This window comes from Malus domestica, chromosome 15 (assembly GCF_042453785.1).
Source record: "Malus domestica chromosome 15, GDT2T_hap1".
Taxonomy (NCBI): domain Eukaryota; kingdom Viridiplantae; phylum Streptophyta; class Magnoliopsida; order Rosales; family Rosaceae; genus Malus; species Malus domestica.
In genome coordinates, this window is record NC_091675.1 from 12,809,388 (window position 1) to 12,825,557 (window position 16,170).

Sequence of the window (16,170 nt, forward strand, 5' to 3'; positions counted from 1 at the left end):
AGAAAAGGAGGGGAGGAGTGACCAATGAGAGGGGGGAGAAGGGATGGGAAATGAGAAACCCGAAATGGGTCATTTTTTACCCGCGAACCACCATTTTTGACCCAAAATGGGTCACTTTCATTCTTGATTTTGGTTTTCAGTACAAATATTTTAACTTACCTTTTTATAGTTATATATATATTTGTATTTTCGAAGTTACAAATGTTTTGGGAAAGTATTTCCGTTTTTAGTTTTAAGCTCATCACGAGTTTTCGATCTATATGTTAGTACTTATCTATTTATCTTATTTTACGTTCTTACTTTTGGCCTTAAGCTATTTTATGTTTTTGACCTTATATCCTTATAAAGTATGTTTCTACTTTTACACTGATGGAGAAGAAAGTAAGAGCTTGGAGGCATGATAGAGGATTTTGCAACCCGCTCGCGACGGTGTGGCATATTCTCTTTGATGCACCCACTCTGACTTGATTTCCCTTTATACATATATTCTTTTTCCTATTTTTGAGTAATTCAGTTTAGTAAGTGATTTTAAATTTCGAGGACGAAATTCTTTTAAGGGGGTAAATTGTTACAACCACCCCCCAATTATTTGTATTATATGTTGTTTTACCCCCCAAACTGCCACGTGGCAGCATCCTACCTCACCTCCCTTTTCTCTCTTTCGGTCCCTCACCCTGTGACCCCTTTTTCCTTCTCTCTCTCTCTTTCTCTGCACTTTTATCTCTCTCTCTCTCTCGAAACCCTCTCGTCTCTCTCCTTCTCTTTCCCGTGAACACACACACTCACAGCTGCATCACCTGCGAGGAAGGCATCATCACCATCAACCTCGTCTTCCTCTTCCTTTCTCTCTCGGCGCAGCTGGGACTGTGGAACCCAGGAACTCTTCGACGAGTTCCTTTGATTTTTCCGGTTAGGTTTTTGAAGGAAATCGGCTCGGGTGTGCCAAACCCATCTCCGACGAGCCCGTGGCTGTCGAGGGGATTTCCGATCATCTCTGGCTGTTCTACGGCGAAAAGGAAGGTATAAACACACTCCTCTTCTCTTGTACTTCATTTTAATACCTAGAACGGAGTCTAGGGTCGTGGTTTGCAGTCGGCCGAAGCTGGGAAGGCTCCGGCGTTCTTCTTCATTATTTCCCGTCAACACCAGGCCTTTTAGGTCGTTTCTCAAAACCCACGGGCTCTAGGCCTATTTTAGCCAGCCCAGCCCAGTACCCTCAACCATTCCCTTTTTATTTTTAGGTTTAATCCTTAAGACCCAAAAGGCCTTAGGGCCATGATAGCAAGGCCCAAACCCTTTGGCTTCAAGCCTTAGGTCCAGGGGGAACTCGGGCCTCCACGCAGAGTTTGGTGGGCCGGAGATCCAACCTCACATCCCCATCTTGGAATCCATCCAGTGATGAGTCGTGAAGATGCCCTTAATTTGTATATATTCCTGGTTTGCACTCTTCGTGTCAGTGTCTCAATTTTCATTTAATTTGTTCAATTAAAAGTCTAAAAGGAAAAAAGGAAAGAGAGTATTAAATAGAGTTCATAAATCATTTCCCTATATCAAACATGCTCGACGACGACAAATAATCAAGTGGTGACGCTGACAACCACAATTTGGCGATGAGCGAAAAATACACAGCTTAGTTTTTCTTACATGTAAGGGTCCTTTTTCCTTAATTTCCAATGACTAAGAGAGGCGTATCAAAATCCAATTAAATCTATAAATTAAAAAGTTTTTGCACACGCGTCAAAATCCAATTTGTGTGCGAGGAAGAACAGCCTTACATGTAAGGAACCAAGTATTTTCCGAGCTAAATTGAACTCAATGCAATCGAAACTGGAAGAGGCTAGTCTACTGTAAAACAAAGCATATATAATGCCCATCCATATCCCAAACTTCATTTAAATCATCATAAATTTTAAGACCACCATAAATTAAGGCTAAATATTCACGTCCAAGCACTCAACCTCTTAAAAATAGTACAAAAGATAAACTCCTACTGGTTGAAATAAACTAGGTTAAATGATACAAACACCTACCATCATACATCTTCCCGGCGGCCAACTTCCCATCCATCCGTGTGTCGGTGGAAGAGACCTACCATCTAATATTCCATTCTGACAAGTGCCGTGGACGCGTCTGCTGATCCATACTGCATCCAGTCCTTGGCACATATGAGGGCTTCAACCGTCTCTGGTCGTAGGGAACTCCTGTACTGATCCATCTCCTTGACCGTGGTATCAAAGACAGAGTCAGAAGGAACTGTAGATACCGGAATTGACAAAATGTCTCGAGCCATCTTTGAGAGCGTCGGGTACTTCATCTTGTTCAGTTTCCACCAGCCTAACACATCAAAATCATTAACTCGGGGCAGCAGAGACTCATCCAAATACTGATCCAGCTCCGACTTCATCTGTTGGCTGGTAGTCTCCATGATGTACATGTCAAAGTCTGTGAGTCCGTTGTCTGTTAGGATAGCTCCACCTTGGGAGTCCTCTATCTTAATGTTGTTATTCCCTTCGTCTGCATAAGTTGGTGTGAGAGGCAAAGGCAGTGTCAAATATTCATGAAAGAGCTCATGAATTCCGTCATCAACAACCTTGATATGCATTGGAGCTTCTTCGCCATAAATTTTGTTGAAACTGAACTCAACAAGCTTCATCTTGAACCTGGGATCCATAACTACCGCTGTTGCCAAAGCCAGGCTACAATTCTTCCAGTATTTTTCAATTCTTTCTTGCATTGTCTTAGTTAGGCTGCTAGTGAAGGGATCCTCACTTGCGACCGTCTTAGTCAGATCAGTCTGAATCCTCCACACTTCATGGAAGAAAGTAACTGCAGTTGGGTTAGTCGTAGTGGTAAGGATATTGGCCGCATCGAAGATAAGTTTCAAATATGTGCAGATAGTCTCAACTTGCTTCCAGTCTTCCATTGACGGGGTTTGTTTGTAATCCGGATCAGATGTATCCAAGCAAGTAAAAACTTCCTTTAACTCAGAACAGGCCACCAGCATTTGATATGTTGTGTTCCATTTAGTTTGGTCGTCAATTGATAGGCTCCTTTCACTTGGGACTTGGAGCTGACTCTTAAGCTCCAGAAACTTTTCTTCATGGGACTCTGATGTCTTCACATACTTTACACTATCCCGGACTTTTTTTACTACATCGCTTCCTGCTGCTAACACTTCTTTTGCAATGCTGTTCAAAGTACGGGCCATGCAATGCCCAACCAATAGTTGACCATTGAGGATAAGTGGGTTCTTGTTTGAAAGAAGAGGCCTTAAATTTTCAAGAGCAGTCTCACTCAGTGGCTGATCATAAGTGACTGAAAATAACTTGTTTTCCATACTCCAATCATGAAGGCAAACAGCAACAGCATGACTAAGCGCAGAATCAGAGTCCGGATATGGTTCCATGACTACATTGAGCAGCCGCCTGTGCAACTTCCAGTCAGCATCAATGAAGTGCCCAGTAATAAACACATAACCCACGGTTTGAGAGGAACTCCACACGTCCAAAGTAAGGCAGACACGTCCAGGTATGCCCTCAATAAACTTGGTGACACTTTGCTTTTCCGTTAGGTAAGTTGCAACACAATCTCCTTGGACGGTATTGAAGCTCACCATGTTGAACTGTGGGTTAAGATTCCGTGCAAAAGCTACAAACCCAGGATGCTCAACCATATGCAGGGGGTAGTCATGCATGATGATCATCCTTACAATCTCATGGCGACAACGGTCTGGATCAAATATAATTTGGGGTGTGTTAGCAGTCCGGTAACGCCTTTTTGGTGGATTGGAAGAGCTGCCACCCCTTGAAGCTGGGGTATATGGGGAAGACTGATTGTTGTTCTGGTTACGAAGAAGTGCTGGGCAGGTCCCCTTCGCGATGTGGCGTTTGAGGTGGCTGGTACCTGCTACTTTTGAACCCGTACTGTAAGCAAAACTTTGCTTACACTGCTTGCAGCACGCCCTCCTACATCCAGGACCCACGTTTTCTATGGTGAAATGCTCCCAGACAATTGACTTCTTTTTCCTGCGCTTGTTAGGCTGTGTTTCTGTATTTTCCACCTCATTGTTTTCATAGGGAGTTGCAGTCTTATCTTCAAATGGGGTCAGCATTAGCATCTTTTCTTCATCAGGTGTTTCCATCATGTCTTCATCAGGGGCGGCCCTCTTGTGATTAATAGGAGTGGTCAATGGCTCTTCAAAGTGGGCAGTCATCGGATCTTCAAATTGGGCAGCCATCGCCTCTTCATAATGGGTAGACATGGGCTCTTCAACAGGGGAGGCCATCGCCTCTTCAACGGGGGCAGCCATCGCCTCTTCAATGGGGGCGGCCATCGCCTCTTCAATGGGGGCGGCCCTCGCCTCTTCAGCGTGCACAGCCATCGCCTCTTCAGCGGGGGCGGCCATCACCTCTTCAGGGGGCGCAGATATCGGCTCTTCAACGGGCACGGATATCGACTCTTCGGCTGGGGCGGATATCGGCTCTTCGGCTGGGACGGATTTCGGCTCTTCAGCTGGGACGGATTTCGGCTCTTCAACAGGGGCGGACCACGGCTTTTCAACACGGGCGCCCATCAGCTCTTCAATGGGGGAGGCCATTTTGTCTTGAATAGGAGTGGCAATTGTCTCTTCAGTAGGGGTTGCCATGTTGTCTTTGGGAAGTAAAATCCTGCATTCAGCAAACAGCCACCACCTTTAAGAAAACGGAAAGTAAATGCTGAAACTAAGAGCAGAGTGATAATGGAACACATCGTTAAAGACTTCGCCACAGAATCTGAGCATGAACCAAAAATCATATAAATAAACAGAAGCAACATAACAACAGCTTCTTGCATTCAGAGAAACATGGAATGAATAAACGAAGGAACAAACCCGTATTTCAATGTTATGAGACTACTTCAGAACAGTAAACATACAATATAGCAAACTGTCAAGTACCACGAAAGAGAGAAAAAAAAGGATCCCATTCTTTCAATTGTATTTAGTTACAGAGCGGTCTAATTATGTCGTTGATGCATCCCTTCACCATTGTAATGGTAACGACCACAATCTGTCATAATATCATACGCATCCCATCAAACAGAACCAGCTAAAGATTAAGTCAAGAAGTTTCTACGTTTTGTGCATGGCAGGAACCAATTTCATGGTCCAAACACCCTACTATCCCAACAAAGAAAAACACAAACTAGCTAAATGCACCAATTATAAATTTATTTTTGGACCGGAAGGAGAAATTCGATTCTCATTAGGCAAAACTAAACTAAGAAACTAAAATACGAAAGCTTGTAATACCAAAAACACGAAAAGCAAAAAAATAATGAGCAATAATCCAAGATTTAATATCTAAGCATGCATGTTATGTAGATTTAATATCTACATAAAGCACCCCATCTCGCAAGGCCAAGCTTATTCAATCACAACTGTTTGTTGGGATTTTTTTTACTTTTTTCTATTTTTATTTCTTGTGGGAATCGCATCAAACATTTTAAATAAATATATCCTAACATCTTAATATTCCTACAAAACTGGGCCCAACCATGGGCCGATACAAAAACATGAACTTAAGTCAACCCAAACAGATTGACCTGCCCAGCTCTAATACAGTCCCTCGGATTAAAGTCCATCGGATTAAATATCCATCTTTCATCTTCCAACAAGAAGATGAGCTCTCACCTACAATGGATCCCAGATGGGTGAGGAATTATTAAAGTCCACCGGATTTTAAACTTGGAGAATAAAAATAAACCCAGAAACGGGCTAAAATTTAAAACCAGCACTAAAATTTCAAAAACAAACCCAGATATCTACAATATTCCGTCGTCTGATCGAGTTTTAGACTTTACGTTTTTAGAAACAGCAGCCCAGGTCGGAAAACCCCAGTAATCCAACATATTTAACAGATCGAACTCAAAAATTAAAGAACGAAAAGAAAAGGTGTGGAATTTACTCAAACCCACAAAATTCACAAAAATTAACTACAGCATAATCAGGCTACAGATTCAAATTCACAACGTAAAAACACAAATTAAACATAAAAATCAGAATTCACGACGCAACAACCCGAATTAAACACAAAATCAAGGTCTCTTCAGAAACATAAGCTTAAGAAGGCGAAAATCTGAAACCTTTCGAAAGCGCAGCAAGAGAGGAAAAAGAATTGGGGGAAAAGTTGGGAAATCTACCAGAGGGGTTTAGGTGGAGGCGCCGAGAGGAGGCGATCGACAAGGCGGATTGAAGCTCGACGGGCCGAGCTTCGACTCTCCGGCAGTGGCGAGATCTAGGTTTTTCCACAGAGAGAGAGGGAAACCCAGATTGGGCTTTTGGAACCCGAGAAGCTAACTGGACCTAAAAGAGGACTTTGGGACTCGTTAAGGGTTAAGGGGATAAGATATTTTTGGTTTGGGGGGTCAGATTGAAAAAATAGGGCAATTATTTTTGGGTATAATTTTTTTTTGGGCACTTGGACTTTCAGATGGTCCAATAATTTTTTTATTTTTTTATTTTTTTATTTTCTTCCATCTCCTTTGCTTTGTATTTCAAAAATATAACTGTACAGCCAGCCAGCCAGCCCACAGAATATAGTGGACTATTTATCCTGGGTGGGGGCCCACACGTGGATTTTTTTTTTTCAGTTTTTTCTTCTTTTGGTCAGAGAGTGAAATGCTTTAGCCCAATGATGTGTCCATGACTCCATTGCCAATTTTGGGGGATGCTTTGTTTTGAACAGTGGAGTGTGATAGGACTGAGTCTTTGAGCCAACCTTTGGGTTAGGGTTTGTGGGGAAGGGTTTATTTCTCTTAATCTCTCATGGCCTTTTGGATGGGCATTTGGGCATGCAATTTGGGTGACCATGTTACAATCCATGGTTTTTGTTAGAGGGTTCATGGGCACACTGCTAGAAAAATGAAGAACTAGAACTAGAACTATACATGTCTTTTGTTTTCGCTACTTTATTTTGCACCATTAACTTATGTATATCGATTTTTCTGATAGTAGAATTGTCATAGCCCGTCCCGAATTATTGTTACCGATGGTGTGAAAAGATGAAATTGTCGTTGGACGTTTTGTGTGGTTATGTGGTTTAAGTTTAGAAGTGAACTAATACATTAAATCCCTAATATTTTGGAACCAGTTAGGACTTAAAGTTGTTATAGTTTTGTGGTTGGTTGGAAGTCAAACAATTTTGGACCACACACACACTCCAACTCTCTCCCTCTCTCTCTCTCTCTCTCTCTCTCTCTCTCTCTCTCTCTCTCTCTCTCTCTCTCTCTCTCTCTCATTCTCGTGTACACTCCCTCTCAATTTTCTTCTGTTTCCATCAACTTTGTACGGACGAACTCCACACCTTCCCTTTCAAGCACGGATCAAGGTTTTAAAGGTAACATTCAAACTCTTTGCATGCCTAGGAGTTGATTTATACCTTTATTTGGACTTAAAACCTTCGAAAACCCTAGTTTCTCACGAACTCCGATTTAGGTATTGTTCATGCACTAATTATTGTGAGGTTTTTAGGAGTTTTTTAGGCCATAGGAAGCTTTGAATCATCCTCATGAAGCTCGGAGAAGAAAAGTGAAGTGATTTGGACGTCAGAAAGTTGAGTTTCAACGAGTTACAGGTTTAGTCAGATTATCGAGGGATTTTCGGCGAGTTTCGTGGATTTTAGGGCTTTTGAAAGTTATGATTGTGTTCTATCTGTGTTAAGCTTCAAATTGGTTTAAGTTTCATGAAATTTGGTTGAGAAACAGACGAGAAATGAAGGTTTGAAAATTTCCCAATTTTCCGGCGACGGCGACGGTAGCCAGAGTTCGAAGGTAGGGGATGACAGAATATTTCTAACGGCGTTGGTTAGTTTTAACGGTTCCGTTACTTTTTAACGGAATATTCCTAACGGGGTTAGGGAATTCCGTTAAGGTCCATGCGCGTGGCCGCGCGTAGGGCCATGCCTTTGCCTGCGCGTGAAGGCTCCAAAAATTATTTTTAAAATTTGGGGATGTTCGTGGAGTTATGTAGGTCATCATATACCTCATTTGAGCAATGTATGAGAAGTTATTAGCTAGTATTGTTTATGTGCTTTAATTTAACGTTTTTATAGTTGTTTCGCATATAAGGGAGACTTATCCCGAGGACGAGCACAGTCAAGGGCGACTAGGGGGCTACGACCCTTCGACATACCAGTGAGTGGGCTTTTGGTTTTAAGTATATACGTATATGCTTGATATTTTTCCCAGAAAATGCATTTAAATGAGTTATGCTTTGAAAATGTCATGCCTATTGATTTATGCTTAAACCATGAGTTAGAATTGTATGCATAAATGTGATTTGGTGTTGTGGGCGCTCAGGTAAGTTCCATGTGAGTTTATGAATTGTAAATGTGTATTGAATGGTTGTGATTAATTGAGAAATATTAAGCTCATAAACCTGCACCCCGGTGTTAGTGATTAGTTAGAGATATGGCACAGGCCTGAATATAATGTCACATCCCGCACCATATGCTCACATTGGATTCAATTTAGGTTCACAGTCTTGTCGTACAGACCATAATAGTTGGTTCCGACTCGTAGGTGACTAATGATCAATCACACAGCTATCATGAGAGAGTAGCACTGAGCATAACTATATTACACCCAGTCCTGTCATACAAACCTTTACAGTGGTTCCGACTCGTGTGCAATGTAGTGCCATATGGATCATTTGCAGTGACTCTGGCTAGATTGACTAATGAGCTATGAATTCAGCTGTACATACTTCTACAAGGGTTCCGACTAATGTGTTATTTTCCATGAATTTATTTTCACCTGAGTTACTTATCCTGCTTATATTTTGGCATGACATACTTATGATTATGAATATGTGAATCATGATTTGAATTGATATATACATATACATATTTATGCATATGTTTATATTCTATTTCTGGGAAAAATTATACATATTTTACGGCGAGGGTTAGAGCATTTGATAAATGAAATGATTTTGAAAAGCTTTGTTTTTGCCCACTCACATTTTCTGTTTTGCGTCCCTCCAGGTTTTAGGTAGTCTTGATGTTGGTGGCGTACGAGGATCTCGGCGGTTCTGACAGAATATAATATTTGTAGGATATTTTTCGGTACTGTATAACTAGTACTTGTCCTACTGGACTACACCTAGACTTTCTATGCTCTGATTAGGAGTATTTACACTTGTATCTCACTCCTAGCACTTCTTGTTTATTAGTGCACATTAGAAGCTTTCGGTTTTTATGTATTCGTATATTTCTTATCTTTATTGCTTCCATACTGTGCACATGACTACGTCACCCTCACGTAACGGCCAACATGCTTCGATTTCGGTCGAGGTGTGTCAGGAATGAACATGAACATGAACATCACCAAATAATTGTGTAGATTTCTTAGGAGGATAAATAAGAATGGTAACTTTCAAACTCATATTTTCTCTTATGCATTTCATCCGCCACTTTTTCTAACCTTTAAATCGAATATATACAATAAAGGAGAATCAAGGATATCATCCCACCATGTTAGTTTGGACGTTAGTTGAAAGTGGGAGACCGAATTCGGATTCCAAGTTGAAATGACACTCTTGGGTAGATTTCACAACAATACGAAATACTATATGTGGTAGAGATATGTCAATTGAAAGTCACATCTGTATATAGGAACAAGAGTTGTCAACTTTCGATTGCGTTACATATACAGAGAACAAAGAACTTGTACGAATGAACAATATTGCTAAAAGAAAATTATGGCTCAAAGTTTCCCCAGAATACTTGACATTTGTATACAAATTAAAGAGAAAATAGGATAGAAGAACTTATTGCAGGAAAATAAATAAATAAGTTTGGATTCTCAATGTTGAATGTATAAAATGGAGTACTTCAAACCCTAGAGCTGCTAAAACCCAAAAACACCATTACGGTTCATTGTTTTCGATCGTAGGGAGTTGGAGTCTTGTCTTCATGTTGGGTTAGGGTTAGGGTTAGGGCTGCCATCAAACAAGAACAACTTTTGAGAAAACAAACTTTGGGCGGAGAAAATGTGAGGATGAACCAAAAGGAGTAGGATGTTCTCCCCTCTTATTTTTATCTCCTTTCCTTCTCTCCTCCTCTCCTCCTCTCCTCCTCTCACACTTTATTTTTTGTCTCATTGCCTTTAAAAAAATCAATCTAAGATGTCACCCTTACTTAATTGTAACCGTTCCAATAAGAGATGGGGGAAAGAAAAAGAGATTAAGAAGGAATCCTCTTCGGAACCAAAAGCAAGTAAATGAACTGAAACAACATTAAATGTATCTTGAATGTGACTGAATATAATGGACTGGGCTTGGTTGTGAATAACTAATGAATCCTAATGGACTGGGACTCGTGGGGATAAGACTTCGGGGGTCAGCCAACCCCAGCCATTCAACCGGCCGGACATAGGTCTCATTTGTATACCTTGCGATTGCCAGTTCCTTCAACGAATTCACCGGCTATAGAAGTTGCAGTTACCCTTAGATGACAACCCTAGGCTCTTTACAAAAAACATAAAATAATAATTTACAATCCTAAGATTCCTTCAACGTTTTGGTTCCTCTTTTTTCTAAACTAGAACTCGTTTGAAATTACTTTTAAAATGGCTGAAAGCGCTTTTGGTGAAAATGTTTTTGGAATCAATTCTTAGTAAAAATGAAAGTGAATCCTAGAAAAGTACTTGAAATCTTCATGCAACAAGCACATAAAACCAATTGTACATTTAGATGGAGATGTTAACTTGGAGGAAGAAAAGAAAAGGCGGAGTTGCTTGGGTTCAGGGTTTGAATTGAAGCAAGTTAAGGTTTCAGTCCATAAAACCAATTGGCAAAATATAGGGAATAGTCCAGCTTACTTATAAGCTCATGCAAAGTCCCTCCTCCATTAATGTGAGATTCATTCTCAACATACCATCTCACCTGTAACGAATTTAACAACACAAACATGGTGATGTAGAGCACATGTGACCATTGGATTTCACACACGAGACAACCTGCTTTAATACAATGAAGCAGGTTGAGGTTCCACAATAAAACTAATTGGGGATATAGAGAGTAGTTCAACTTACTTATAAGTTCATACACGATCCCTTGTCATATCAATGTAGGATTCATTCATTAGAAACTCTGTAATGTAGCCAAAAAAACCAAAGTAAAGATGAAGTTTAATAAACATATGTGAAAATTAGATAGACATTGGCAACGCCTGGTCTGTAGCCCAATGACAGCCCCCCTAGTGCAGATCCTAGGATTCAAAAGTCTTTAGAAGTGATCAAATGGTGGTGTGTTAGGTGTTTAGCCTTTGAGGCATCTAGCTAGGGTTGGGCGTAGGGCTGATCCTTAATTGACCTAATTAGGCTTTGGCTAGTATGAGAAGTCAATGGAAGACTTATTTTAATAATCAAAGTTAGGACTTAGGATCGTAATTGTTAGGGTTAAACTAATTAGTTAAAAGCTCTAATACTTCACAATTTAGAAAATGTTAGGGAGATAATGTGTTTAGGCTATATTTTGTACATCGTATAATGTGACGGTTGATGATTAAATTATTTCTTCAGTGATTATAAAAATGAGTCTAAATCATTAAACATCACATCATGTAATTTACAAAATATGATTCAAGTTACTAGTATCACCGTAAAAATTTATAACTAGATGTGCTCCCTTTTGTTTGCTGAAAAGTAGAAGGAAGCATACTTTTTAAACCAGATGAAGATCGTGACCGTCATGTCTAACAGCAACAACACTATTAATGATACGATCCCTATTTGGCCACTTGACTTTCTCCGTTTTCATAACTTAACTTTCTTAACTTAACTTTAGATTTCGTCTTTTTCCTCTGGTTCAATCCACACTACATTTTCTTGGTTTTTTTTTTTTCCGAGTTAAAATTATAGAACACAATCGAATGAAATCCTCATCTCCATTACTTAATTTTCTCGGTTATATAGTATAATTTAACCTAGCTACGTACCTAATTAATAAAGGACTGTCAGATAACATATGTTGAATTATGGTACGTCGTAAGTACTTCTGTTTTGATCTTTATTTTGCTTTTGTGTTGGAACTTGAAAGTGTTTGAAATTTTTGAATTCATGGTGAATGTGTCTTTTCAACAAATAATTAAGATGCACGATCGCATCCTTCCCATATTCACTACCGTTGTAAAATTTAAAGATCTTTAAAATCACACAAAGATGTTCTTAGAATAATTAAAAACGCTTATATGTACATAAATTGATTTTGACTAAAGAAGATATTTAATGAAATTATTTGTATAGAACATCTCTCACATCAAATAAAACTAACATGAAATCATACGAGACTACTGAAATGAAATGGTAGAATGATGGGATATGGGGGGACCACGCTCAACTTTTTATTCTTTTTATTGAGCGTAACATATCAAAATGTTGAAAAAAAATGTAACTAAGCTTATATGTAGTGTATGTATTGGTTGGTGCTACACCTAATTAAAATTTCAAACACATGTACACTAAGGTACCGTTTGGTACGCAGACGGGATGGAACGGGACGGGACGGAACAGGACGGAACAAATGACGTAAATATTGAAAAAGATAAGGAGAAATTTTGTCATAAAATGTTATAAATTTGTGTTCCACGGATGTGGAACGAGTCGTTCCAGGAGGAAGAGGTGGAACAAAAAATCAGCCAAATTTCGTCCCATGGGACAACCCGTTCCACAGTTTTTAGGCGCACCAAACGTGGGACGGAACGACTCGTCCCGTCCCGTCCCACGTACCAAACGGTACCTAAGTCCACTTCTCTGTCCCTGACGACATATACTTTTATACTTTTATACTTTTATACTAATTACAACCATAACAAAATGAATATTTTATTTGATAAATAAGAATCAAATTGATCAAATTTTAATTAAAAGTTTGACAGAAAAAGGCATATATTATATATATATATATATATATATATATTCATAACAAATTGAAAAAAGAAAGGAAAAAAACATAAGGAAAGAGCCAAAGAGATGGTGGAGGTGGCTGCCTAAGTGTTAATTGGGAAGAGAAAAGACAAAGTCGTGGGTTAAATCAACTCGACAAACCCCTTCAATCGTGTTGGGCATGTGTGTTTGGTAGATGGTGTCAGTGATATACTGACAAATGAACGCATGTATTTCCATGCAATTGTCGTCGGCCTTCTACACGTGCACAACACAAAACCTGACTGCCTTTTAATCTGGTTCCTTAACACCATCACCATTTTTCATTTTCTGCTCAACGTACTAGCTAGGGTGAAACACCTAGTTTCCCTGTGTTCTAAAAATTCAGGTTTATAACTTTACCAAATATTATGCATTATTCCCAACATATGTGCAAAAACAAAGGCCAACCATGCATAACTCGTCAACGTCTTTTAGCCAATGGTTTCAGGTTAAAAATAAAAGAATGCAGGAAATATTAGTAAACTAATGTTAATGAAAGAAGTTGAGGTTTCATTCTATAGCTAATTGACAATAATAGAGTAGCATAACTTCCTGTAAAACTTTACAAGGTTTCATAACTTTATGATGCATGTGGAACAACACCCTACAACCTCACACACCTCCTCACATGTAGGCAACATAAACACATATTAAGTAATGTGGACGATGACGTGAAACATATACATATATATATGGTCATCGGGTTTTCAAGTCGGTATGCTTTGATATTGTAAATGAATTTTCATGATAAAACGAATTAGTAATAGGAGGAGTGACACTACTTGTTACAATCATACGCATAGTGAGGTTTTATTTACTTATTTATTTGAATACATGAGGTTTCTCACCATATATTAGTAACAAACTACTCCCCCTTCTCATGCAACCCCGATACCATATGAGACGACAATGTACTCTTAGCCCCTAGGTCAAATTATACGTCAAAGCATAAACGATGGCCCTAAGAAACATACCCATGCAAGTTCAAAATCGAAATGAGAGTTCCGAACTTTTGCACTTTTCACTAGACAATCCCTTGGGGTTGCGGGCAATGAAAAGCCTAATAAAAAGCAAATATTTTTCCCTACAGATACTAAAAAGCAAAGATTTTCCCCTTATGATAAGCCTAATTGATAAATTATGGATTTTGGTTCAAATTTATTGTTTATGTTGACAATCGTCAGATTTCCTCTGGTAAGATAATGTTACTCCACAACACTATGCTATATATCCCTTGTCAACTATACACAACATGATACATATTCGTAAACGATATCGTATTAAACAAAAAAATAAAAACAATAAAATGGTTGGACAAAAGAAATAAAAATTAATTTTTACTGATCTTAATCAATCCCAATCCCCAATTGCTCGAAAACTCCGCAGAGTGGTGAATGATGCAGCAAAAGTGGATCAAATTGCGGAGAAGGGAGAGGTGGTTGATGAGTCTCAAATCAAAAGAAATGACAAGTGATGAATATTGATGATAAAGCATAGATTAATTTCGGTGAAAAGATGATTAAGAAGGGATTAATCAGTGAGTGCCAGCTGCTTATAACTTTAAACGCTTTCTTTTTCTTTATCAATTGCTTAATGAGAAATTTTATTTAAACTCATCTAACCTATTTCTACACCCAACTTACTCTTTGCACCCATTTGATTTTTAACTAAACTATTAATATCTCTTTAAACTCAAATTTAATACCTAATATACCCCCATAAACCCAATTCAATACGTGGATTTATTTTTACACCCATTTGATTTTTAGAAGCTAAATTTGATGGGTGGAAGCTCCTCCTGTAATTTGTTCCATGGCAAGGAAGTGATCTAGAAATATTTTGGGTTCTAAATCCACAACAAGATTCCATCGATTTATGCTATGCAGCCATGAGTGGAGGGTCTGAATTTCTCCGTGCTCCTCCTTTGCGGTGCGCTTTTTGCCACCATCATCTCTAGTTATTAAAACCTTAAAAGAACTCATATCATTCAAACCCGGCAGCGTCTTCAGTTCTGAGATAATGTCTTTCACAGACTGCTCGTAAGGAACATCATCCAGGATTAGTAGAAAATATTTGTCTTCTTTATGTGCTGCAGATATCGATCCTTTAAGCTTGATGGCTATTCTCTGTTTCAATTCCAACCTCATGTTCTCCTCCTCCTTGGCTATTCTCTGTTTCAATTCCAACGTCATGTTCTCCTCCTCCTCGTCACCATCATATTCCACATGAATAGAGATTAGAGATAGCTGGCCGGCAATGTTCTCCTCCTCTCCACTCTAAAAAAATTGAAATCAAATGAACAAAAAATTCATAAATTGAGTCATACCTTGGTTGGAGGATTTAAAAATTCAAAATCACCATCCATCAATAAAAAAAACTTATTTTTCTCTATTAGAGCTATTAGGGTTTTAGCCAGAATGAACGTAGGATAAACAAAAGTGATCGTAGGGTTTAATTATAGTCTTTGGGTTTATTCATAAATTTGAGTTTTATTATTAATTTCATTTTGTACTTAATAGTAATTATGCAATAAGGTAAAATAGACAATTAACCTTTAAAATTTAAGTTAGGTGTAAAGAGAGGTTAAATGAGTTTAAATAAAATTTCTCTTGCTTAATTAGTATTTGCGTTTTTAACTCTAAAAACTGTTTAAAATACTTAAACATGCACGTTGGAGGACCCACTAGCATAATCACATAACATAGCATCCATGGATCACTAATTACACATCACAAATCCAATATAAAAGAGGAAAAGGAGAAAGATTTTTACGATACAACGACATTAGTAAATTTATATTTTTATAACGATTAAGATGCTAATAGTGTATCTGTGTCATATAAAAAATTCTGATAACGAGGGGTTGGTGCATAGTGCCTTAATATGCACACCAACCATTGTTAAGGTTTAGGAGCTTCCCCAGAGTGGAGTTTGGGATCGACGCATCGTGTTCCGCCAATACAACCCGACAAAGCGACCTCCGTTCCGGGAAATTCGGGAGTGTACTACTGTCACATACCCTCTCCCTCACACACCCTCCCACGGGTGGGGTCGCCCCCACATGCCGCCATGTGACTGCTCCCAATTTTTATTTCTTCACACTTCTTTTAAGTTTAAATTCGACTGTAATTTCATTTCCACTATAATTTAGATATTTATTTTGTTCTGTTGATTTGAAATTTTAACAGAATATCACTTGATGGT

At 38.8% G+C, this 16,170-nt stretch overlaps 1 protein-coding gene across 2 annotated transcripts; it reads right to left on the minus strand.

The window, feature by feature from the left end:
• Positions 1–1,877: 1,877 nt before the first annotated feature.
• Positions 1,878–6,442, minus strand: LOC108169622 (zinc finger BED domain-containing protein DAYSLEEPER-like). 2 transcript variants are annotated; one of them, XM_017323217.3, is made up of 2 exons: positions 6,181–6,442; positions 1,878–4,667 (listed from the first exon to the last, which is right to left on the minus strand). In XM_017323217.3, the coding sequence occupies exon 2, from the start codon at positions 4,643–4,645 to the stop codon at positions 2,096–2,098; it is 2,550 nt and encodes an 849-aa protein (XP_017178706.3). In that variant the 5' UTR covers positions 4,646–4,667; positions 6,181–6,442; the 3' UTR covers positions 1,878–2,095. The 2 variants fall into 2 exon arrangements, with proteins under 2 accessions (XP_017178706.3, XP_070669675.1); XM_070813574.1 differs by having other exon boundaries at positions 1,878–4,691; positions 6,181–6,345.
• Between the last annotated feature and the right edge of the window lie 9,728 nt (positions 6,443–16,170).

Bases quoted from the DNA above. Each gene is read 5' to 3' on its own strand.
- LOC108169622 (XM_017323217.3), bottom strand. From the start codon at position 4,645: ATGGCAACCCCTACTGAAGAGACAATTGCCACTCCTATTCAAGACAAA.